The 26,851-nt window shown below is 42.7% G+C and overlaps 1 protein-coding gene across 4 annotated transcripts in view; it reads right to left on the bottom strand.

Moving 5' to 3' along the window:
- RARB (retinoic acid receptor beta) overlaps positions 1 to 26,851 on the bottom strand; it is a 571,444-nt gene that overhangs the window by 54,432 nt on the left and 490,161 nt on the right. For all 4 annotated transcript variants that reach the window (XM_081159689.1, XM_081159688.1, XM_081159691.1 and 1 more), the window contains one exon: positions 15,123 to 15,264. In XM_081159689.1, the coding sequence (XP_081015815.1) occupies positions 15,123 to 15,264 (142 nt within the window). The remainder of the gene's footprint in view (positions 1 to 15,122; positions 15,265 to 26,851) is intronic.

The raw sequence follows: 26,851 nt of genomic DNA, 5'->3' as shown, positions 1-26,851 counted from the left end.
GTCATCCTGAAACACTACCTGTTCCAACCCTGGTGCCCCTGCGCACAACAATTTCCTCTCTTCGTCTAGAACAGCTTTCACAGCCAATTTCTAGGCAAGAAAATCAAGCTCATTTATTCACAGTTTCTACTTATTTCACCCCCAAAAGAGCTACTGGTTGGATGTTTAAGTTTTCTTCACCTGTGTGTGTTTAAAAAAGTTACATGACTTTATGGTTAGCTGCATTTCTATCCAGAACAAAATCCTTTCATTTTTCCTGCACCTAACATGAAAGGATTTGGGGGGGGAGGGGTGCTGGGAGATGATTTGTTTGTGAATTTTCAATCCCAAATTGAAATTAGATGTGGTCCCTATTGAATTATCAAGACATGTCTGCAAGGCACGTAACCACTGAGCAGGTCATAGGAATTGGGACAGAAATGAAGGTATGGCTACAAACTGCACATATGTTTGCCATTGAACTAAACTCTCATAACCATTGTTTGAATTAAAATGGAAAATTTAAAGAGTGAATGGATTATGGCAGGGGTTGGCAAACTCCTCTGTAAAAGGCCAGATACTAAGCATTTTCGGCTTTGTGGGCTCTATGGCCTCTGTCGAAACTACGCAACTCTGCAGTTAAAGCAGGGAAGCAGCCGTAGATAATATGTAAATGAATGTACGAGGCTGTGTTCCAATAAAATTTTATTGATAAAAGCAGGCAGTCGGCCAGGTTTGGCTCACAGACTGACCCCTGCTTTATGGTCTATTAAATTGAGGTAAATATGGACGTTATCCTCAGGCATCAAGATGTGTGAATGTACAGGAACGGATTTGCTCCCCGGGGGAAACAGACAAATGCAAAACAGTAGCGGCGTCTATTTTCTCGGCTGTTTCTATCTAAAGCATTGTCAGCACCCAATGTTCCTTAGCCTAAAGTGCTAGATAAATAGAAAAACAGAAGTTCTGCCTCAACCTAAGGGGCAAACCCGATTTTTAAAAAATAGCGTTTCTTCTTTTCTTTATCATACAACTAACAAATGTGCACGGAATTGAAACAATAAAATAAAAATACAGGTAAGCCCAAGGAAGAATATAACAAGGTATTTTGAGCTGTATCGTTCAAACCTGTGTTTTTATAAATGAGATCAAACTGTGCAGAGTTTTGTTTTATATTTTCTAATTTAGCACCATGGTTTTCTATGCCCTTTATATTCCAATTTGGAAAACACGAGATTTAACGATGTGGAGGGGTTTCCTAAAGAAAAGCAATGAAAATGTCAAGGACATCCTAAAGAACATCTCCCAGTTCTCGCTTTATAAGGACCCCAGGAGACATTCATCCCCAACATCAGTATCTGGAAAACCTGTGATTCTCCTGAACACTGAGGCTGTTTTCATCTTGTGGACACAGAGAATCCTGCCTGGGACTTTGCTCTACCAGGAACATCAGAACCAAATGGATGCCCTTGTCCAACATATACTCACTCGGTGCTCGGATCGGACTCCAAGGTTAATTCTCCTGTGTTCCCTTAAGTCAATTAGTCTAACATTTTTAAAAAAATCCTTTGGCTGTTTTTAAAAAATTAAGATGAGTTTCTGTAAATGCAGAGCTTTGTCTTTAAATGTGAACAGTCTCCCAGAGAAATTCTTTTGGTGGCTGTAAAAAAACGTAGGTTGTCTATTCTACCAGACTTTCTTGTTAACATTGCTAAGCCAGTCTCCATTTGAACACTTACTAGTTTAAAGTCTCACTGGCTTTAATGATTGAGTCAACATGAAAAGACATCTTATTGGGATTCTTCTTAATTATGGAAAAGTGGAATAGTCAACTAATTATTAAACTAGATTCTACACAGCTTCTTAAATCCTACTTTGACTATGTTACATATCTGAGAGGAATTTACTGACACTACTGGCAATTCATCATTTAAAAATAACAATTCTTATGTTATCTTTTTTTAAAGCTGTTTATTATTTGATGGCTGAAATAGTTTTCCAAAACACAACATGCTGTAAATGGATCCATGGCTATTAATTTGCAGGGCATGGCACTGAAGGGAAAAGCTCGTTAGGTAGGTTGATGCAATTACAGGTATTACATAACCATCCTCAGAGAACTCAGAGTGAATCGGGGATAACATCCCATTGCTGCCTTCCAAGCCGCCTGTGATAAAGGTCCAGATCAGATGAAAAGGCAAAAGACAGAGAGGTCCAAACACCTCCTGAACAAATGTTAATGTGTTAAAAGGGAAGATTCTTCCAAAGAGAGGATGTTATAGCTCTCATCTGTGATAACATGATTTCTCTACCCACAGGAGGGAATGGCCACCCATGGCCCTCTCCAACACCACTTCCACGTTCCAATCTTTTCTTTTCTTTTTGATTGAGATAAAACTTACATGACATACATAATTGTGTATATGCCCACAAGGCTCCTGGGGCCAAGGCAACCACCATGCTCAACTCTATCATGTGGATTAGTTTTGCTCATTTATACAAATGGAAATACACAGAATGCTCTGTTTTATTCTGAGTTCTTTTATTCAACATTACGTGTCTGAGATTCCTCCATGCTGTCACACTTACCAGTAGTTAGTTCCCTCTTTATTGCTGCGCATATCCGTTATTTGAATCTGTCACAACTTATTTACGCATTTTACTGCTGATGACATGTGGGTTGTTTCCAGCTCTGGGCTATTCAGAACCGAGCTCCTGTGAACATTCTTGTATATATCTTTTGGTGGCCTCTGCACTCACTTCTCTTGAGGATGTTCCCAAGAGGGGAATTACTGAGTCACACAGATACTTTTGGCTCAGTTTACACTCCCACCAGCCACCCATGTGTGCTAGTTGCTTCACATCCTGCCAACACTTGGTACTGTCGGTGTTTTTAACGTCAGCACCGCATTTCAATTTGCTGGACATGATTATTATTCAGGAACACAAAGCCAGGCACAAGGCACTCTTTGGAGAACAGGGCTTTGCCTTCTGAGAACTGGATGCCATCGTCACCCTGGGGAGCCAGGGACGGCGCAGCCCCAGGGCCCAGCACGAGGAAGTCCTGGTGTCTCTCATCCTGAAATCACGCGCTGGGCCGCACCCCTGTGTGGGGTTGGGGGTACATTCTCAGCCTGCCTATTTTCACATTTCTGAGAGCTCAAAGTCCAAGAGCACCACGGCCAAGTTTCCGTTCAGTTTACAACTGCTCAAGCATTTTGTCCGGACACTTTCGGCACACAAAGTGGGAATCCTTCACTCATTACATTTCACACTTGACTCTCTTCCTGTCCTCATTAAATCTCCTGAGCCGACAGACTTTACAAGGAACAACATTTACCACTCTCTTTGGGAGGGCCGATCATGACTGGCTTCAAAGGGGGCCCGTTTAGAAGCTCCAGTGAAATCCCTTAGTTCTATTTTAATATTTAAACAATGTTGCTGAATCAAAATACTGTTTACAGGCCTGACCGAGTGATGTTATAAAATGCCCCCCAGAAACAAAGAAAAGTGGGGGATTTGCATTCTCCAACATCAAAACAACACTTCTGTCCTAAAATCATTTTGAACATAAAGCAATCCGAAAGTTTTAAAAAGTCGATGCAATGAAATGTTGGGACAATTAGGTGTGTCTTTGGGACAAAAACATTCCTTCTCTTGAGGAAATTGGGTGTTCACTCTCCTTGGTCCCAGTACTAAAATGATGCCTGTCTCCACTAATCTAGCTCATCGAATAACTGATCAAATCATTGTTTTCCAGTTTTAAAGGGAGATGAGTAAGAGAAATAACTGTGGCAGTTAATATTTTGTGAGGGCAGAGGGAAAGGAGACGGGTGGTAAGTGCTCAATACCACTCCAAGAAGAGCAAATTCCAGACTGTACTCGACGCATGGATTTACTGAGCAATTTAGGTAGCCACCCGCCAGAGAATTGCTGTCACTGGGAGACGGTACTTAAAGGCCATGTTCGTCGCCTGGAACACAGGGACTGCGAGAGAATTTCGGGTTCCTGTTTTCACGGAGACATCTGCTTCCAAACCAAGGGCTCTCTGCCAGCTATTTTAGAAGCGCTTGCATGTTTATTCAGCCCGCTCTCTGTGCTGGGGATTGTCTTTGGGCTCTGAGGTTTTACCAAAGTCTGTTTCAAGCAGAATGAAAAAACAGCTCAAGATGAAAACATAGGCTATCTCCAGCCTAGAGTGTGAGATGCTTCCTTTTCTCACAGGGCTGATGTTTGGTTTCTCCCTCGCTCCCGATCTGTCTTACAACCTTCAGTGTGTCTCAGTTTCATTGCTGCTGTTCGCTTTTTAGTGGTACTTAAAAATCAGTGCACCTAACAAATTCTACATTTGATGAAATATGGTGTGTAGGTGTTTCAGCTTTGAGAGGAAGCGAATCTTCTCTATTAGGACATATTTACAAGCCCTGTCTGATCATGTCCCCCATGGAACACACCAGGTCAAGACTTCATGTCATCAAAGGGGTAAAATGCTAGTATCCATATGGTGCAAATTAGAGGAGGCGGCAAAGTGGAAAAGGCAAAGACTGGCTCGTTGTATCAGTGGGACATAATCAACTCTCTAACTCTTGGGAAGATCAGACAAAAGTTCCTGATTTAGCATCTCTACTCCTCAAGCGCACTGTTTCCAATCCATTCCAGAAATGTCTTTTAAGTACAAGGTGTTGGACTTACAGTTGAGGAACCAAATGGGAATAGAATGAGACTGAGCCTACCCTTAAGACGCTCACAGCCAGTGCAGAGAACACTTGTGCACGTTCCCTCTCCCTCTCTCTCTCTCTCTCTCTCTCTCTCTCTCACACACACACACACACACACATACACACACACACACACACACACCCCTACTTACATACCTGCCTACCTCCTGGACTCAAAAATAGGTGTGACTTTCAAAGTCACCCAATGGAGGTGCCACTGACATGTCACACTGTGGAGAGGTGAGAGTAGGTCACACCCGCCCCGTCGGAGCTGTGTGTTTGCGTGTTTAGGAGAGAGGTGGCGGAAGGATGAGGGGGAAGGGTAGGGGCTGTGCACCCAGGCAGACAGAACAGCACGCACACCTGGAGGCTGCACCCCGTGACAGGATGCCGAGGGCGAGGCAGCGGCTGGTATGGGGGGCGTTTTGGGGAGCTGACAGGGTCCTGGGTGGGCTGGGGCAGGCTGAGCAGCTACGCAGGGCTCTGCCCACTCTGACACACTTGAAGATGATTCTGTAAAGAGATGAAGGGCCAGGAATCCTAGCACAGGATCATCTGGCTCAGAGCTGGCATGTCTTTAGTTCCTACCAGAAATTCATTCATGTATTCCTCCCAGCAGCCACATGAGGTAGGTCCTATTATTAGAGAGGGAACCAGAGGCACAAAGATGCTCAATAACCTGCCCCAAATCACACAGAGCTAAGGGGTGTGCTGGGTTCAAATCCAGCTGCCCCTCAAGTCTGTGCTTTATGCCACAACACTACCCTACCGGATTTCAGAAGGTCTTGAGGTCTCCCTGGTTCCTCATATTCCCCACATCAGTTCACCTAAATGCTTGAATCCCACACTACCAGTTCCACCCATTCATCGACCCTTCATTGTACAGAACAGGACTAAAGCCTGAGGATCCAAGAAAAGCAAGACCCAGCTGCCCATCCTCGAGTTGTGTACAGCTCAGGATAGGGGAAGGGTTGAGGGGTGGCTCAGTGGATCCCAAAAACAGCTGAGGCATTACAGGGGGCTCTGAGGGGCTGAGACTCCCCCAGACTCTGCTCTATTCCTGTTAGGATACAAGAACACTTGACCAGCTAACATATAAAAACAGATTTCATCGAACTTCAGTACTTCCAGTACGATCTTGACCATTTCCACACACTCACATGGCCTTTCCACTTCCACTATACTCTTATGGCTTCTGTCTAAATTGATTTTTTTTGCTCAAATAAAATTTAGAGAATTTTATATTACTACTATAAAAAAATCGTTTACTCTCCATAAAGAGGAAGGTAAAAAGTCAACAGGGTTTTCAGGTCCAGTGCCTGATTTTGTAAATAAAGTTTTATTGGAACAAAGCCATATTCATTCATGAAGCTTTCATGATGCAATAGCAGAGCGAGTCAAGTAGTTGCAACAAACACTGAATGGCCCGCAGAGCCTAAAATACGTGCTATCTGGCTGCTGAAGCAACAGTGTACAGGCCTCTGAAATAAATACAATTTAGTGTTGACTAGGTATGGCTACCTGTCCTCTCTCTGTATAAAAGGGGGATTAGTATAAAAGTTCAAGAGCTAATAATTAAGACTGTTCTGGCATCAAACTGAGATTTTCTTACTGGCAATAAAAGACTGAATACTGAAAAGGGAATAACTTTATCACTACATGATTTGATATTAGTCCGTGCTAAATTCAATACTCCCTAAAATTATGTCTCATATCACCGTGTGCAGAGTTTGCACTTGGGAAAACACTGCATTAAACTAGTACATAAATCAAATCATGTATGTAAATCAGAATACGTGATTTGGGAGCAAAGATGGGTGAAGATTCTGAAAAGTTTTTAGCACTAAAAGCACACAAGAACTCTACTTGTAAATACTGGGACTGGATTTGGGTAGGACCCGTAGGTTAGAGCCAGCATTGTGGCTTTAGACAGGTTTCTTGGCCTCTCTGAATCTCAGGACACTGAGGATCATAATACTATGCCTGTCCCACCTGCCACATTGGATGACCTGAAGTCTTGGGAGACTGTGCTGATGGTAAAACACTTTGTGACCATCAGCTATCCTGTTATCACCAATGTCCTCCCCAGCCTTCCTTCCAAATGGGTGACAAAGGGAGATACTGCAAGGGAGGGAGACTTTGCCTCCTTGGTGATTGGGTGTGGGTTTGGCACTGCCTGGGAGACCCCGATGGCCTCAGCCTGAGCTAACTGATGCAGGAAGGGGGCCAGGCGTCCTTTCTAACACCCCAGTTCGGTTTTCCCCTTGGCGTTGGGTTCCACGATACCAGGATCCTGTCCCATTCTCTGATTACACACGTTTCAGCATCTCCAGGCAAATGAACCATCTGCCTCCCAGTTTCCAGTAGCCGAGGAAGGTGGATATTTATGTTGGAAACGATGCCTTCAAGTTTTATTTTTAATGCTGTGACTTGATATTGGGGCTGTACACCTACACTGTGGCATTATAAACCATTCAGAGTGAATAGAGTCTCCACACATCACTTTTCTCCTGACATAACCCCGCCCCCCCGAAATACCAAAAAACCCCACAGCTGTGGCAGCAGCAGCCAGAGCAGGGAACACGGCCTGTGTCACCACTAGAGGAAGAGCCCAAGAGAACAGCTATCATTTATTTAGCACCTACTGGGTGCCAAGCATGGTGTTAAATGCATTACCCTCATGAAGTTCAATGCACAACATAATCCTGCAAAGTTTCCATAAGCCCCATGTTGTGGGTTAGCTTGTCCTACTTGAAGCAAAATTACACATCTTGCCCAAGATGAGACAGCTACAGGGTGCGGTCAGATTTGAACCCAGCTCAGGCTAACCCCAAAGCCCTTGGTTCCCTCCTCTGCTCTGTCCCACTGTGTAATGAAAACTTCTTTTTCTAAGGTGAGAATGTGCTGAGCATCCCCTTTCCAGGATACAGGCTGCAGGGAGAAATGTGTTAGTAAAGCTGAAGGAATTTTAATACTTCCTTTGCAGTCTGAGTGTTAATGGGCTTCAAGTCCCACGGTGGCAGTGACATCACTGGGCTGTCGGTGCCCAAACGGAATTTGTGGGTTTTTTTTTAATCTCCTGGACAGATGCAGGAAAACATTAACATTTGGCAAGTGGAAAGGGGCAGCAGATTTTTAGTTTCAAGCTCCAATGACATTTTAAAATATAAAAATATAAAGTTTCCAGCCTTTCATTTACTTTTGTGGGGGCTCTTTGGGGAAAGGAGAAGGTGGGGGGTTAATGCTGCATCTCTGGTGAGCAGAACAAAATGATCACAGTGAGCCCTGGAAACGCAGTAACAGGCTAGGATGTAACTAGGGAACAAATGAAGAAATAAACTAAAATTAGAAAGACATTAAGTGCCCTGATGATGATTTTTATGTAATTTCCCAAGTACACAGGGCAACCTACAATATGAATTTCCTCATTATTAAGCCAGTAAAATCCAGCCGTAGGACCAATGCGCACATCAATATAATTTGTGCACCAACAAAGTGATTTTAACTGAGGTTAAGTGCCTTTAATCCAAAAGGTTTGTTTTAATGTAAGTTTAACATTAACGGGGAAATGAGAGACACACACAACAACAGAAACCTCTCATGGAAGTATCTAAGCATCCGTACAAAGCTCATTCATTCCATCCCATCGACCCATGGGGACATTCCTGTCTAAAGTATAAATCGGAATTTAGAGACTTTATAAAAAGCGGTTTTTAAGCTCAATACGCCCCAAATGAGAAGGTGTCAATGAGTGCTTAGGGACTCTTAAATTCAGAGATTATTCAATTGCTCTATTCTACAAGTACACTTATGAAACTGTCATAGGAAAAAATGCTGTGAAATAAACGCTAAACGGTATTCTCAAACAAAATCAAAGACATGCTTTGCCCGCCACTCAAAGGCAGGGGTCACGCACACCTAAGCTCAAAGAGCAACCTGAAGTTCCTTTGTGAATCAATGGCCAGTGGTCTTCAGGAAGAAAAGAAATAGAATGGGGGTGGCAGCCACAATACCTTGCAAAGTTTCTCTGTTACAGACACGGGGTGGGGGACACCCCATCTTGAAGGGCAGAGGACCATGGGAACTGGTCAAACGCTAGAAGTATCCAGGGCCCACTACTTTCCCCTTCATCACAGCGCATGGCCTAATTCTTATCTTCCGTTTGTCCCACTGGCCTCCTGACCCCGATGACTGTCCTATCCTGTCCCTGGGTCCTCTCCTTTTGTCAATGAGCAACTCGGTAGCCAAGGAGTAGCGAAAGTGAGCGAGCCCCAACCCCACCATTGTCCACTGCCGCCTGTCGACCTGAACGGGGCCCCTGCCACGCAGAGTTGCTCCGGTCAAGCGTTTTCAACAGCAAACGCGCGAGAGGCTGCAGTGTCTTCTAGCGGAGGGAGCTGGCGAGGGGAGGCAGATCATAGAAACGCTGTTGTCTAAACAGGATTAAAAGCATCGATTCTCACATCATGCCCGTGCTCTCAGTCAACCCTGATGTTCCTCTGATCCTGGGAGAAAACACAAACCCAAAGAAGCTGAATTACTTGTTCTGGGCCTGGATCAAAGAAGAGAATGGCTGAGAGCTGAACAGATGCACACCCAGAATTGTTCTGAGTCTGACAGCTTTTCAGAAAGTAAAGCCAGGGAGATGCTGGATTTGGCTGTCTTCAAAGGGCCACATTGAACCACGTGACCAACCTGTCACTGAGCAAAGCACCAAGCTACCTGGGACTACAGAATGAGGAAGACTGATCCTTGCCTTTTAGGGGTTTAAATCAAGCCAGGGCGCCTCCCTGGTGTGTGCACAATCACACTGTAATAAAGGTGGTTCACAGAGGTGTGTTCAAAGCACTACAGGGACACGGGGAAGAATGAATAACTGCCTAGAGCGCGGGGTGGGGTGGGGTCCAATGGAGGTGTCAAAGAGGAAGGGACATTACAGCAGCCTTGGGGCTCAGGGAACAGCCTCTGCGAAAATATGGAGGTATGAGGCTCGTGGGTCCCAGGGTTCCGGGGGGCTGGAAGCTGCAGTGGCCATTGGTAGGAGATGAGTAGATGAGAGTGGGAACTGGAGAGGAGATCACACAGCAGCCATAAGTGGCATCCCGGCCTTTGGGTGAGCTACTTAGAGCAGAAGTAGGCAAACTATAGCCTTCGGTCTAAACCAGCCCTTCCCCTGCTTTTGTAAATAAAGTTTTATTGGAACACAACCACGCCCATTTGTTATCTATTTTCTATGGCTGCTTTTGTGCTATGGCAGAGTTGAGTGATTGAGGGAGATCATAGGGCCCACAAAGCCCAAAATATTTTCTATTAGGCCCTTTAAAAAACATTTCCTGATCCCTGGCTTAAAGGTTTGAACTGTTTATTTGAATTTCTGTAACTGACTCAAATGCCTTCATCAGACTTTCAATCCTCCTACAGTCTCTAAGCAGCATCGTCTTAAAACTTCTCCTTCCCCATCTCGGACAATTAGCTGTTTATCTGCATCATAAGCTTATCCAGACATCTCATTCTCAATCCCAAATTTTGTCTTCATGTACTGTTTCTCTTTTTCATTTGTTGTTTTTATTTTAGGGCTTAGCCACATACTTGCCTGTGCTGACACTGGTATAAGCCTCCCGCCCCACCAGCAGAAGCTCATCACTCAACGCTGAGGCATTTTGCTTCCTTTGCCTCCTTCCCAAGTCCTTCATAAATTTTTGTACCACTTTTAGAATGCTGCTGAAAATCGATTTTTTTCACTTGCTGTTACCGCTTTCAAATTCCATGCTCTGACAAATAGCTATTCCTCTGTAAAAAGGCTCCCCCAGCCTTACAAACCCCTTGGAAAATATAAGGTATACCAACTTGCATTTACAGAAGAATGAAAAAATATTCATGCTTTTCTGATGGGCCACACTAAAGGATTTCTTTTCCTAGTAAATCCCCCTATACATTTAAAACCAAATTGGATCTATAAAAATTAAACTTGCACATAATTTTCCAGGGGTTTATCTCTAATATAGAGCAAGGAGGGTGATTATTGTTTTATTAATAACCACTGGCAATAAGGTGGAGTCGAAAAGGCAACTCAGAGTTTTAAAAGCTGCTTTCTATAGCATGCAGTGTATATTACTACCTGGGTCCAAATCCCCTTACTGTGTTACCCTGAGTAAGTTAATTAACCTCTCTGTGCCTCAGCTTCCTCATCTGCCAAAAAAAAGGGGGGGGTGGGAAGATTTTAACTTATAGGGCTGTTGTGAGTGGCAAATGGGACAAAGTATTTGAAGAGGTGAACCCAGTTCCTGGCACATAGGAAACACCTTCTCTTAGCTATTACTATAATATGATTCTTAGGTTTCTTTCTTTCTCTCTCCCCATCCCACTCCCCCTCCTGCTTTCCTCCCCTCCCCTCCCCTCCCCTCCCCTCCCCTCCCCTCCCCTCCCCTCCCCTCCCCTCCCCTCCCCTCCCCTCCCCTCCCCTCCCTGCCCCTCCCCCTCGCATCAGCATAAAGAATAAGGATATCCTGGCGACAGCACTGTGTGACCATCCTGGTGGACGCAACCTAGTTCCTGCCTCCTGCCTCTCAGGCCTCCCCACGCCGGGCCTGGTCTGGGCGAGGTGGCACTCAACCCTGTCTCCAGGGGCTGGCGCATCACCCAGACCTGGTAATCACAGCAGCCCTCTCCCAGCCCAGCCCAGGGCAATCTGCTCCTAGAGGGGCACATGGCCTAAGTGTCCCTGGGCACTGGTGAAGTCCCCCTAGCTGCCCGCTAGACTACAGGCCTGGAGCTGCTGGTAGTTATCTTGACGGGCCCCAGGAAGAATCGTCCTGGAAGTGAAACCAACATGGCAAAAAACAGCTGTGACAGACGAAGAACATCGTCCCGAAAAGGAACACGAGCCCTTGGATCCAGCTGTGTTACCCTGAACTGTTAAGTTACACGTGCCGATTTATTTTTTATTTTTTTTAGCTTATGCCAGTTTAGCTGGGTTTTCTGTTACTTACAGTCAAAGAGTTCTGACACATAACTAACTAACTGCCCTGCCCTGTGACTACAACTGAATGCGGATCTTGCTAATCTTGGTATTGCAAAGGAAGCATGGCAAGGAGGGGTGGCAGGCGTGACCTGCAATCTTGGTGTGTCTTAGCCAGCTGGGGATCGCTGGGAAACCCGTTTCACCTTTCTGGGTCCTAGTGTACTTGTATGTCAAATGAGAGAGGTGAGTGAAAATCAATCTCTGAGATCTCTTTTCAGTTCTAACATTCCACGAGTCTCTATTATTCTTGGGTTCCTTTCAGTTACGTATGTTGTGGTATAAATGGTTACCGATTCTCACATTTTCCTGCTTCCTCCTGTTTCAACTTTTAAAATATTCTATTAGAGCCTCTGTCCCTATACTCCAAGTGTTTATTTCTTTCCCTTCAATTGCCTTCTACAGAAAATATATTTATTTTTGTGTACTTGGGCATAATGATCCCATTTTCTTTCCATTTCTATATTTTTAAATCTAATTAAGGTGATACATTCCTTGAGAGTTGAAATTAGAGTTTTCCTGTGGGTGTAAACATTTTTTTTTTTTAATTGCTAACCAAGTTGCCAGTTTTTACAGAGCAGCAGGATATGGGTTTTAAGTAATGTAAGCAGGAAATGGGTCTCCAACCCACACAAAATAAATGCAAAAGTACTGATTTTCCTTGAGTCCACATCTGGCTTACTCATTTATAATTTCATCTTGAACTGAAAGTCTCCCACAGAGCCACAGTGTGACACCCATGTTACGCCAAGTGTCACACCGAATGTCAGACCAAAAATGGAGCATTAGGTGATCATCCTGTGAGTCCCACTTGCACCTATAAATAATATGGCTATTTCAGATAATATCATGCTTTTCTCTTGAATGATAGGATGTGGGGCCTGAGCTAAGTGAATATTAGCTTCATATCTTCACATTCACTGATTTTAAGTAATTCAATAGCTCTAAAGTTTGGAGGGATCAAAAGGAGCTGGCTTAAATGTGGTCAACTAATCCATCATCTAGAGAGAACCGTCCAGAGGAAAAAGACTCTCTCAAATGGGATGACACATGTAGGATGCTTTCCTATCTGATGACCCAGTCCATTCTTTTTTATCAGGACCCAAAATATGCACAAGACCCCAACCTCAACTGCCTTCATGGCTACTTCTTGGCAAATATAACAAAATGATCTGGAGGCAGAGGTTTCAGGGTTGGTTTGTTGAGCAATTCAATGATGCCATTCAGGGTGTGATTTCTCTCTCTCTTTCTGCTCTCCCATCCACACTGCCTGCTTTGCCCCACAGTGAACTTCCCTTGGGGTGGAGAACAGCTACTCGTGGCTACTTGCCTCCTTGTTCATGTGCACTGGAAGGGAGGGCAGGTCTGTCTCAATATTCTAGGCATGAGGTCTTTTGTTTTGTTTTGGCAATTTTATTTTGATAAAATTTCAAATTTGCTGAAAAGTTGCAAGAATAGTACAAAGAATTCCTGTATACCCTTCTTCCAGATTCACATTTCTTAATATTTTGCCACATTTTCTTTCTCTTTTTCTTTCTTTGCTACACACCCATCCATACACCCCCCCACACCCACACACAACCCTTGAACTATGGAGAGTTAGGGGCAGAAATGGGAACAAAAACATTCTCTTTCATGACAATAACCCAGTGGTCAAAGTCAGGAAATTTAAAGTTGATACAATGCTTATTCTAATCTATAGTCCATATTCAAACTTCACTATCATAATAATGTCCTTTATAGCTATTTTACCTCTGATCTCGGATCCAATATGGATTATGCATTGCATTTAGTTGTCATGTCTCTTTAAATCTGGAAGAGTTCCTCAGTCTTTGTCTTTCATAATCTTGACTTTTTTTTTTTAAGGGGACTGGCTATTTTTTGTAATGGAGCTATTTGCTTTTTTATTATTGAGTTTTATATATTCTAGATACAAGGCCTTTATCAGATGTCTGCAAATATTTTCTCCTAGTCTGTGGCTTGTCTTTTCATGAATTTCACAGTGTCCTCTGGAGAGCAGACATTTTTAATTTTGACGAAGTCTAATTTATCATTTTTTTCTTTTATGGATCATGAGCATGAGTTTTAAATTCATTCCCATTGGACTAGACTAGGTTACATGTTCACAGCATGAACCAATCACTGTGTCTGGGACATAGAAAGTGCTAATTGGTTTGATTCAACTGAGTTGTTCCCAACCCTGAAGTGTAGAAATCTAAGAGGTAGAAAAGCAAATTAAACTCTGGGTACAGTTAGGATGCTGGGCAGGACACCAAGAAACATCCCCAGGCAGTAGATCCCAGCAGAGAGCCCGTCTGCTAGGTGAGCACCCTCAGAGCCATGCTGCGTGGTTATGGGGCGTTGCCTCCCCAGTAAGAGTCCTCCTCTGTGGCCTCACTTCCCAGTGCCCAAATCCAAGAGCCCTTAACTGGTAACATAAGTCTTCAAACCCCACTGTGGGATTGTGGCTAAGACACCTGGCTTTTAGTCCCACACTCTTAGAGGGCAGTGATCATGTCTCAGTCATCTCCAGAGTCCCCTCACAGACCTAGCCCAGTGCCCAAGTCACAGTCTGCCTTTGCCAAATACCCGTGATGGGATGAATGAGACGAAAGCAATCCCATTAGGTGCTTCACCGGCACACATCCCAGCGTCTTCCTTAGGGCTGCCTGAACCAAGCCATTTGCCCACCAATTTCTTATTCCCTGCATTTGAAAGCATCAGAGAGAGTGTGAGAGTGAAGTATTGTGTACTCTGTCTACATTAAAGCACGTCTAATTCAAACCCCTATTATATGATGTTTATAGACCACTAATTTTTAATCTACTAAAGTGTTCTTTTTTTGCATTAATAAACTGTATAATTGTTTGGAAGAGTGGGTGGCTGGGAGAAAAGAAATCTACATCAAGTTTGGAAAAATGTCAACATGCCAAATTTCTCCATGCTTCTTCCACAACAAAAATTTTACGCTTTCTCCCCTCTAAAAAATTAGGGCAAATTATCGCTACTGTCAATATTCATGCCTCATTTTATACTCACCAGTACAAGCAAAACTCTTTATTCCCATTGTCAAGATGGGGAAATGGGGTCTCCAAGAAGCTGTGTGGTATGTCGGAGATACTATTGGCTCTGAAATACCCAGTGAGTAACTGCTCTGGAATACAAATCTGCCGTCCACGACACCCAACTCCTATGTTTTCACCAACTGCCACTCAAGTTTTATCTAAAAAATCCCCACAGTCATTCTATTTTCATGCCATCTCTGTTTACACCTGCCCTTGGCAATATATCATTAGTGTCACGTCTGAATTCCACATGCTGATGCCCCCATGACTCAATTTGGGAAGCGGAGCAAATCATATTTATAGATAAGGCAAACGGGAAAAAAGGTTTTGAGATCCACTTACATTCTTTGGACATTCCCACTTCAAAGCACTTCTGGAGTCGACAGTACTGGCATCGATTCCTGGTGACTTTATTAATAACACAGTTCTTATCTCGGTGACAAGTGTAAATCATGTTCTTCTGGATACTTCTGCGGAAGAACCCCTGCAAGTCAGCAAGCAAGAGAAAACTGAGTGAAACTACGGAGCTTCGTGAGAAATCAAAGGCAACCTTATCGATGCGTTAATGGCTCATTCTGAGTAATGAAGTGACGGCAGCAGAAATGTTAACTTAGTTAAGCCTGAAAGTCCTTGTGAAATATTAATAGTCGGTTCTCCCTTTTTTGCAAACCAGAGAGCCCCTTTTAATCAAAACTAGACCTGACTGTTATTATCTTGCTAAAGGAAATTAATACCAAGCTGATTCACTTGGAAAACATAATGCAGAGTTGGGTTCCCTCCAAACAGGCTAACTTCGTAAGTGGTTCCCTTGCCGGCCAGAATGATTTCAGATGAGTCCGCTATCAAGAAACCCAATATAAGAGGCACCAGATTTGCAAAAGAAATGATTTGATTAGGGACAGAATTAGATCTTTTCAAAGGAGTCTTCTCTGAGTTCTTTTACATATTTAACTCCTGTTATATTTAAAACAGGATATAATTTATAAAATGTTTAGAAAAAAATTATCCAGAAAATAAAACAGCAAAATGACTGCCTGTTTAATGGCATATTAGAGTTGGTCTTTCCAATATAATAGCCACCAATCACATGTGACTGTTTAAATCAAAATTAGTGGAAATTAAATAAAATTAAAATTCCAACTCCTCATTTTCACTGGCTACATTTCAAATGCTCAATGGCCAGTGGCTACCACACCACACTGCACAGCACATATACACAGTATTTTCATAATTGCAGAAAGTACTACTGGGCAGCACTTACTACATCATTGACTGACAAGCTTACCCGAGTCATCTAATGCTCTTGAGAAATGTTACTTTGTTTGATTTCCTATTTACTACTGATTAGACCCAAACTCTGCAAGGACTGTAGAAGACTGGGAAATTACAGATAATACTTGTCTAGTGTAGGTGCAAAGGATTTCTGCTTGGTTGAAATATATCCCCCCAAATTACTGTTTTATTGCCATGTAGGGCATTAACGAGTTTTATATCTAACTTTGCAATCTTATGCCAGCATTCTTTTTTCCTTTTATTCCATCCGTCTGTCCATCCATCCATCCATCCATCCACCCACCCTACCTATCCACCTACCTAGGACCAGTTTAGTCACTGGTTCCCTCATTAATGAGTTAAATAAGTCTTCAATGCGTGCTTACTGCATATTTGGATGAATTACTGTTTTTTAACTCTTTGAAAATTATATTTTGACAACAGAAGAGATGTTTGCTGATTTTTGTGAAGCACTGATGAAATACAGCAGGCTTGGGCTCCATGAGCACAGGTTCTGGCCTTCTCTTTGTCTTCCCCACTTCTAGATACAGCCTTGCAGACAACAGATAACCTAGCGATGCTGGTGAAACACGCAGACGGACGAACAGGGAGTGAGGGTGTACCCGCTGCCTTTCCTCTCTTCTATTGCCCAACAAAAACCTCTATGTCACTGTGAGTATTAAAAGCAAGGAGTTTTACACTCTCAATTGCCATGTAACTTTTACCTACACGAGAAACAATTCTCTTGAATGGAAGAAACAACCATCTAAATGTGTTGAACGGCAAATAAGACTCGCCATCTGAGTTCAACTTTCCCTGTAGTACATTAACACTCCAGGAGCCAGAACTAAACACATTCAAAGCTAAAGCACATTAGCGAAGAAAGCTCATGTAGCACATTGTTTAGGATATTTACGTGGGCACCCTAGGATCTTAATGTCTAAATAAACATATTTTTACTGGCATGCTTCAACTGTAAACGCCTGGAAATCTTATTTAAGGTTACTGCTCCTGTCACATCCCAGACACATACATTTTCCAAGAAAACACAGTTTATTTTTATACCTCGGGAGCTACAAATATGCCCAGAATTGAAAATAACAGGTTGCAAATACTCGGAAACCCTCACTGAATCTGTGCAGAGTGGTCATCTCCAAACACATTTTTTTGTGCAAAAAACCCCTACAGGACCCTTTTGGCTGCCACATGCACACACTCACTTTACAAAAACTTCTTGCTCTCCTGCCAAAAACCACCCACCCAATGGAAGACCCAGTCTTTCCCGCATGTGAGAAGCAAGTGAGCTATGGACAGAGCTGACCTCCGTTTAAACACTGAATATTCAGCTCAGCAAATTCTCAGTGAGTGACCGTGGAGGAGAGAAAAACAACCTCACGATGCTGGGATGAAAGAAGAAGACAGAACTTTATATGTCACTAATTATCCAGTCAATGTGGTTCAGTAACAATGACAGCAGAAACTAAATAGGACTTCTTGGTTTTCCAAATCAGATTTTTGGCTGGATTTCAGGAGAAGGTCTAAGTTTCAGTAAATCATTTCCACCAAGGTAGAATACTTGCTGACGAAACTATACGCTGTGAGGTAGTTTTATACCTGGGTCAGGCAAACAGAAATGCCCTGTAAGGCCAAAAAGTGGTTTCCGTTGTATGAATCCTCCTTGTCTCTAGTAGATATTGTGAACTGTTACATAAAACTGGCTTCCTCTCAGACCTCTGGCTTGAAGACCTAGTGAGTGTATGTGTGTGCACACATGCTAAGTTTTACTTACTTAATATTTTTGTTTAGGTTGACTCTTTTTATAGTTAACATTATTTAAAATGGAAACTTTTAAACTCTAGCTTAATTGGAAGACCAACCCCAACTGTTGATATTAGAAGGCACTCATAAATAAAATGGAAGTCACACCAAACAATAATCAGATGTTATTTTACTTTCAATGGACACTGGATCTGCTAAGGGCTTAGAGCCTCAAGTCTCCTCACTCCTTGCTGAAAAGGGAGCTGGGTGGCTTATTTCTAAGATCCTTCCCAGCAATAAATTTCTGGGTTTCCCATGTGGAATCACACCAGGGAGTGACAAGTTGGGATCGCCTCGGAGTTGAGAATGAGGGAGTTCCTGTGGACAGAGATAAAGGCCAAGGAGGAGGAGGTATTGGAAGACTAAAGAAGGAAAGACCCTCCACCCGTGTGGGCAAAATGGCAATTTCCTGGGACTAACCTGGGGCTTAACAGACACCCATATGAGTGCTTTCATATGGTTTTTACCTTTATCTTGGAACTGAGTCTTCACAACACCTCTGTGCGGGACCTCAGGCAGATACAGGTGGCTAGATGGAAGCTGGAACACTTCACTAAATGGCCCATAAGCTCATGGCTGTCAGTCTTCAGAGAGTGTTCAGGTTTGGTTTTGACACCAAGTCTAGGGTTGCTGACACCACAATTTCACTCTTTCACTTTCCTGGGACATCTTTTTCTGAGTAAACCCAGAAAACTACTATCAGGTCTTCAAGATGTACATTACCTCCTCCACAATGCTCTCTCTGATAGATCTGAGCACACATGAATGCTTCTTCCTCTAAGCAACCTTGGTATTTTGCTTTCCCTTCTCTATTACAACTATTTAAGTATGATATTGAAGATATTAAACAATAGAAATATCTACTTCTGAGGTTCCATGGGCAACATAGGGGAATGCCAGCCTGTGGCCAGTGGTCACAGCCTCAGGGAGCTAAATGGGATCATATATTTTCACATTAAGATGCCATGGTACCACCACCAAGTGTGATATCTTCCTTGCTGGGATCCAGGCCTCCTTGACAGAGGGGAAGAAAAGTCATGGGGCCCAGAACTAAGGTGGACAGTTTAGTGGGCTCCAATATGGTCTCGGGGCACTGCTTATATGGTTTCTCTGGAATCAAGACAGTGGGCATGGTTAAGGGGAGGGAGAGACTCAAGGCAACGGCTACTAAACAACTGGTAGGAAAGTATTTCAATACTTCAACACCTAATAAAGTTGTATTGGTACATATCCCCAAGAGTGGGACAGATGCTGGCATACAGTAGATATCAATAAATAAACGTTGGTTGAATGTATGAATGAACTCCTCGGCCATAACCAAAGCCAGATGGACAGTCCTGGATGTATTATATCTTAATTCCATAAAAATTCTTCAATAGAAACGTATTCCTTGAGGGTGATATTATCTGTACCTAAGAAAACAAGCAACCAATGCTATTTTACTACGGTTTTGCAAATGTTGCCTTTGGAAAAACGAATATATGGGACACAGGGAAAACAAGAAAAAAAGCAACCAGATATCTCTGAGGTTAATAGAAGATCCACTGATTTGAGTTGTAATCAGGTTAGCCAATCAGAACTTCTGTTGGTTAATCATGACTCTTGTTAATCAATCACGACTTTCTACAGGGCAGAAACAATTCTAAATCAGAAGGAAAGATAGTCTCTTTTAAAACAAAATATTCTATACCTAAAAATCTAAAATTCATAATTCCCTGATGAACTAGTCTCAAAGCCCAAATCTATAGAGACCATGGAGAAACTAAAAGTGGTCTATGTCACTCCTTATTCTGATATGAGATGAAGTCGGGCCACCTTTTCTCTGCTAATACTCTCAGATCACTGCTCTAGGTCTTATAATGTCTTTTTCCCCCCATTCATGGAGACTGTCTCACCTTCTGGTTTTCAGATGTTATCACACATCACATTTTCCACCTTCTCCCACAGAGGGTGAGTTTTATCAGTTTAGATATGGCCTAGTGATTAAGAATTAGGCTTTAGTTCAGGCACATGTGTACTTAAACTCTGACTCTGTCACTTACTACCTGTGTGATGTTGAGTGAGTTACACTAAGGCCTCAGTTTTCTATTCTGTAAAATAAGGACAATAAAAATATCTGCCTTGCCCTGCCGGGCATGGCTCAGTGGCTGAGCATCGACCTAGGATCCAGGAGATCGTGGTTTGATTCCCTGTCAGGGCACATGCCCAGATTGTGGGCTTGATCCCCAGTCGGGGGTGTGCAGGAGGCAGCCGGTCAATGACGACTCTCTCACCATTGATGTTTCTCTCTCTCTCTCCCTCTCCTTTCCTCTCTCTGAAATCAATCAAGATATATTTAAAAAAACAAAACAAAACCCTACCTCATGGGATGACGGAGTGTACCCAGTTAGGGAATGCATGTGAAGTGTTAGCACAATGCCCAACACGTAGCAAGTGCCCAGGAATGGGATCTATGGTTATTGACAAAACCTCTTTTTTCAAAGCTTTCTTCTGAGTAATTTTCAATGTACTTTATGTTTAAAACCAAGATTCCCGAGTAGGATAGAACACTCTGCTGGATCTCTGGACAGTACAGGCTGTCGTGGGTAGACAGCTTCATGATTCCAAAGGCCATCTCGATCTCTGCTCGCTCCTTCTTCCCTCCAGTGCCCATTAACTGGGCCTCTTGGACACACCAAGATGCACGGCTGACCCTTGAACAACATGGCTTTGAACTGCATGGGCCCACTGACACACGGATTTTTCCCCCCAACAAATATGCACAGTATTGTAGATATATTTTCTCTCTTACAATTTTCTTAATATTTTCTTTTCTCTAGCTTACTTTAAGAATACAGTATATAAAACATATAACCTAAAAAATATATGTTAATCGATTGTTTATATTATCAGTAGGCTTCCAGTCAACAGTAGGCTATTCGAAGTTAAGTTTTGGAGGAGTCAAAAGTTATACTCAAATTTTCCACTGCATGGGTGGGCTGGTGCCCCTAACCCCCATATTGTTCAAGGGTCAACTGTATAGGCATGGTTTCTGCCCTTTCTCAGTCCACCAGGAGTGGCAGTCAAGTGAACACAATGTAGCAGATGCGACACCAAGCACTGTGATAATTTTAATGGAAGCACAAAGTGAAAAAGTGCCCAGGATAGTGCCTGGGTGCATAGAGTAGGCACCCATAAAGACCATCAGAATCCGAAGGACTTAGGGGGTGAGAAAGCACAGGAAAGGGCCAGCGGTCCAGTTTAGCAGAGATGTGAATGGAGTGTGTGTGTGTGTGTGTGTGTGAGAGAGCGAGCAAGAGAGACAGACAGACAGCTGGAAGACTGGACTGATGTTCAGACTGAGTAAGATCATGAAGACTACACAAGGCATTTACTGGAGAGGCATTTCCTTTTCCGTGCAGGAGAAAGCTAGGGTCAGAATTATATTCTGCCAAGATTATTCAGAAAGCTGTGAATCACTGCTTTCCTCATGCTATTTTTTTACACATAATAAAGTAGATAGTGAACTCTGGGTATCAATACAAACACCTGAAACCCCAAGCCTGCCCTCAAATCTGGGCAGAAATGTAGACCAAGATGCCTTGATTTCTGAAATAACATTGCAATCTGCTGATGCATTTTGAATTATAACGTTGTGAGAATTCATACCGCGGTGTTTTGAATGGAAGTTGCTTTTTAGCATCAAAACCACTGACAACAGGTTTCACATGTGCAGAATGCGTCACGATCATCTGAAGAAAGGGACAGAGTAAAAACTATTTCTTTTTTTAAAAATAAAGGCAACTTGGCACTATATTAGTCATAAAAAGCATTGGCTCAGAAGAGATTCGCCCCAAAAATAGTGTGGGAGGCACATCTGTCTGAGTTGGGCTTTTGCAGAGTTAATTTCTATTCCATGTAAAGTTCAAAAGGGTAATTTCTCCTGCCAGAGGGAAAGAAGAGAAAAGAAAGTAGGGAAATCAGTTGTTCTGTCTTGGTCATTAGAAGAAAAAGATTTCAATCCCATCTCAACCAAAAAGTAACCAGGTGGCTGCCCCAAATAGCCCTTCACCCCGGCCACAGGCTGGAGCGCAGTGCGGTGCGACCCCAGGCCTGCACGGAGCTGCGATTCCCATTTCCAACCAGACGCAAAGCGGCCGCCAGTAGGAGGTGAGTATGGAATAATCCCATCACAGCCACTTTGGGAAACAGTTTTCAGACCAGGAAACACGTTGCCTTAAACAAACAAAAAACACCCTCCGGAGTGAGTGGAAGTCTATGCGTGACAACGTCTAAAAAGTTATTAATAGCAAGATTTGGGAGGGAGAAAGAGAAAAGTAAAGACCTTTTCACCCCATTGAAAGACAATGGGTAAGAGGGAGGGAGAAAGTAGAAAAACAGCCTCCTATTCTGATGAGAGACCTAGAGTTTCCTCCTGAGCCTGGAGGGTGGGCATGAATGTACCACAAAGGACACTGAATCAACCCAGTTAGGGAGGGGCCGCACTCTGAGCCACAAAAAAGAAAACAAGGTAAGATTCTTACTCCAAACAAGAAAGTTGAGAAGCTGAGTTCTCCCAAGGGATAGAGGCTTAGAATTGTTTACTTTTTGTTAAAAAAAAAAAAAAAAAATGTGCACCAGGACAAGGCCTCACTGTTAAGAATTTAGTGAAGATGAATGGATGACAATAGTGAAGATTGAGTGCTCTGGTGTCTAACAGCCATGGCTCCTATAATCAGAACAAGTGATTTCCCTACTTTTATTCTGCAGCGCCTCTTGCCTGCTAACTGGGAAAACATCTCTTCTGTCCTTTCCTTTTGAACCTGACCATGTATTTTAGGCCTACACTGCCTCCTTTCAACTTCCTCGGACCAGAAGTTTCCTTAGCACGTTCACTCTTGCCTAGGTTAGAAAAACGAGCCTTTATTTTGGGAGATGCCCGGACAGATGGTTCTAAAGAAGGCAATGACTACAGAATTAGCCAAAACATCGTCTCCGTGAGAACTAATCTTTCCGGAAGAGTGTGATCACAGCATTTTCCTGGACTTTGTCAGGTGAAGCCCTGAGAGCTCAACCTCTGCTAGACCCAAAGGCCAATGCTCTCAATCCTTTTAATCCCCAATTAATTAAAACTCCCTGGGAATACTGATGAAAAGGCGGCCCAAGTTCTTAACTGAGAACCTGAACTCACAACATCAGAGATCAAGGCCTAAAATGCCAAAGTTTAGATGGCCCAGGAAGGGCAGTGAGCCAATGCATTCAGGTCATGATGTTCTTTACTTTAGAGGAACACAATCCAGGGAAGAAATGCTACTAGGTAATATAAACTGAAAACCAGCAGCAAAGCCAGTTAATCAGTTCGCTAAAGTATTTTTTGATTTAGGTTAAAAAAGAAAGTCTTTTTTGTATTTCCAACACATGACCTTGTTTAAAATAATCATATATTAAAGTGACCGGCTATCCTATAGGTCTGATTATTATAACCGTTAATTGGCAGGCAACTAATCCATCAGGTTTTATGGTCAGTAATCTCCAAACAAAATTTTGGGGTAGAAAGTTTCCTAAGGCAAGGAAACGCTTTTAGTTAAACCAGCTCTTTTAAAAAAGGGACCAGTGACAGGCAGGGCCAGCTTCGGGAGTGTGCAGCCTGTATTGTCACTAAGGGCCCCGTACTTAGAAGCACCTCATGTATGGTTTATTGCTCTGTAGTCAATGTCTTGAAATTCTGAATCTTTGAAACAAGAGGCAAGCATTTTCATTTTGCATTGCTTCTTGCAAATTAAGAAGCAGTCCTGGCTCTAGAATACCATCTATAGCAAAGGTTTCCAGCCTTTTTCCTTCGTGAGGATACGGAAGTCTTGGATAGCCTCTCTTCGCCTCTGGTTGACCTTAATGCTAGTTTTAAGATTGTAGATCAGACAGAATTAAGCAAGTCTACCGCAAGCACACTGTCCCCTCAGGACCCCCCTGGAAGCTTCAGAGCAATTCCATGACCCCAGCAAGAACCGGAAAGAAAAGCCATTCAGGAGGTATTTTATGTTCTACTACTGGACTTTATTTCCCACATGCATAATGGCCTTTGGAGGGGACTGGGAGGAACAGGGAGAATACAAAGAACTTTTTCAGAACTGGATAAAATTTCCTCCCTAATAGCATATATATTTAGGTGCAATTTCGGGAGGGTGCTCAGCAGCTCATTCATAGACCTTTTAGCTGCCTCTGACCCCCACTTGGGAGCCATCTAAATAAAGAGTGAATTAGAAATAGGGGGAAGATTGGGGGTTTGAGAAGTTAATCTGTTATCCAAAGAATTTCTGTACAGCAGGTTAAATATTATAAATACAGCTTGGGGGCCACTTCCCCTGTTCTCAAGGATCTGAGTTGAGATGTGGCAGAAAAAAAACTTAAGACAGGAAAAAACTAAAATGGATGATTTCACTGGGCTCCATGTAGCTTTCTTTAAATCTGGGCTTGAGAATTTAAACCAACTAAAGACATCTGTTTTCTAGATTACTTGGGTCAGTTATTTTGTGCCCTTCCATGGCGAAACCCATAGTTACCGATTTATTATCAGGATTACTCTAAATATAACAGGGCAAAAAGCCAATGCATTTTAAGTTTTTTAATTCTCAATTATTTTACTGAGAAAATGCACCAAAATAGCTCCTAAGCTACAGCCCAGAAGTTAGCAGACCCCAGCTGCTTTGCACATTAATTACTAAATCTCATCTGGCCCCAAATTAAAGATTCTCATCTGGACTGAAGAGGGGAAAAAAAGGTAGGCAGAAGAAAACAGAGCCAAAACGTGCTCAAATCTATTTAAACTCTGCAGAAGAGCATGACTTTTAAAATCTCTTTTAGAAGTTTGGTATGCAACATTTTGCCATCAACAAAGCCAGGACTTAGCTCTGTCATAACTGCAGATTGATGACAATGTCCATCACCACGGCAACCACATATCACATAATTCAAAGGCCTTTCACAGGCACCAATAATTATGATGTACTTGCATTGTTTCATGATGTTAAAAGGGACCTAAATTAGAAAAAAGAGAGATGCTTGTCCACAATTTGTGGTCCTTTTTCCAAGTTAATTTAATTTTCAATGTCATTCTGAGATCTTCTCACTCAAGCTTTTTCTCACTCATTTTAAAAGTGGTTACATCCTGAATCTGAAGTGAAAAGAAATCAGAGGAGGTATGAGTAGAAGGGAAGCCAGTCGGGCATTTACACTGAAGTCTTCACGAGCCAGACAACTAAAATCATGGGCATTTACTGGATGTCGCCTTCTGTTTCTCTGCTCTGACAGTGCAAAGATCTCACTAACAGTTTATGGAGAAAATATTGCTTAAGCTCCAGCTTTCAAAATGGATTCTGTCCTTGTATGGAAAAGCCATGGTGACTCCGGGCTAAGACCTGATCCAGTGAATTATCCCAAATCCACAGAATGGTTTAGAGTCTGCCTGCCCTCAAAGTTGCACATGCCCTTTGCCCAGTCATAGTTATCCAGGACCCCAAACCTAGAGTGTTCTCTCTCTCCTCTGTGCCATGCTATTGCCTGTAACTCAAAAGTCCTTTCCCTGCTTTATCCTTTGGTTTCCACCTGCTGATGCTCCAAGATATAGCCCCCAAGAGGGGTCAGGCACCTGTGAATGCCGACCTGCCATCCTAGTATATCCTGTTGCAACATTCATTCTACAACATTGCAATGACTGATTTTTGTGCCTAATTTTTCCTCCAACAGGAGTCCTTTGCAGGGAGGGATGTATCTTAATCATCTTTGTGATGGAACATGAGCAAGGTTTATAATTTAAAAATAACACGTCACAAGTTATCTTGCCTTTTAAATATCATATGGAGATTCCGTGTAGAAGGGAAGGGAGGAAATGAAAGGTCAACATAGAAACCTAAATTCAATAAATATAACCACCAACCAAATTCCTTAAATGTAAGGAAAAGGGAAAAGGGAAGTTATATTTTCAACAGTGAAATTCTAGTATCATAAATTCAGACAGAAATACTAACTTCATGATTTATCCCAACCTCCCTTCTTTCTGATTCCAAATTAGCAAGAAATAGGCTCAAATTTCACCCATAGCTCCTATTTCTTGATCTTTAAAATTCAAGTTGCTATATTATGTCAGCACGGTGCCAAGACTTGAAATTAAATAGGTCCCCAAAGTAAAAGGTAAAGCTCTTTTAAACAACATGAACTTGCTCACAATTAGCACATTAGAGCTTTTACCTAAGTACCATGTGTATAAAAATACACGCCAGCAGCTATTGCTGTTTTGAGGGAACTTGACTTTTCTCCTTTCTATACTGATCTTATAAGAGAAAATCGGGCAGAATACACGCAATTAAGTTTTTAAGTGTTTCTTCTCCGCTTTTCCATTTCATACCTGACTTTAGATGCTAAAGAGAATGGCAGCCTCTTGATTCCACCAGAGAGAAGGGGGAAAGATGGTCCTCGTAATAAAAGAGGTACCTGCCAATTAGTTAGATTGTACTTCAGTTTTCAATTAAAGGCAGCCTAATGGATGTAGGGGGACCTGTTTTATTTTCCCTGACAGAGCCCTTATTTTTAAACTCAGCTTCATTTTCCAAAATTGCTGGCTTTAGACAGAAGAAACATATATCTTGAGTGAAAGCGGTACGTTTCTCTTGTATTTCCTGTATCAAAATTACATTTTTCTCCTTGGTGGCTACTTCCCAACGCTTCCTGCGGCCCAGGTCGGGCTTGTTAAGGGGTGGCCGTGCCTGATGTGCCACCTGCTCCAGCAAACGGCCCAGCAGACCCTCCTCCCCTGCTCCCTGGCCGGGAAGCCTCGCCAGGGAGCTCTGAGGGTGTTTTGTCCTATTTCTGCTCTTTTCAGATGGTCATTCCATGAAACTGCACTTACCCTCCGAATTTTCTCCAGAAAGACAAACAAAATAACTTTGGCGGGCGTGTTTATTTTGAACTCATCTAAAAGCACTTCAGTCTCTCTTAAGCATCCGCCT

Source organism: Miniopterus schreibersii (genome assembly GCF_964146895.1).
Source record: "Miniopterus schreibersii genome assembly, chromosome: 15".
NCBI lineage: Eukaryota > Metazoa > Chordata > Mammalia > Chiroptera > Miniopteridae > Miniopterus > Miniopterus schreibersii.
This window is presented reverse-complemented; position numbering and strand designations above follow the sequence as displayed.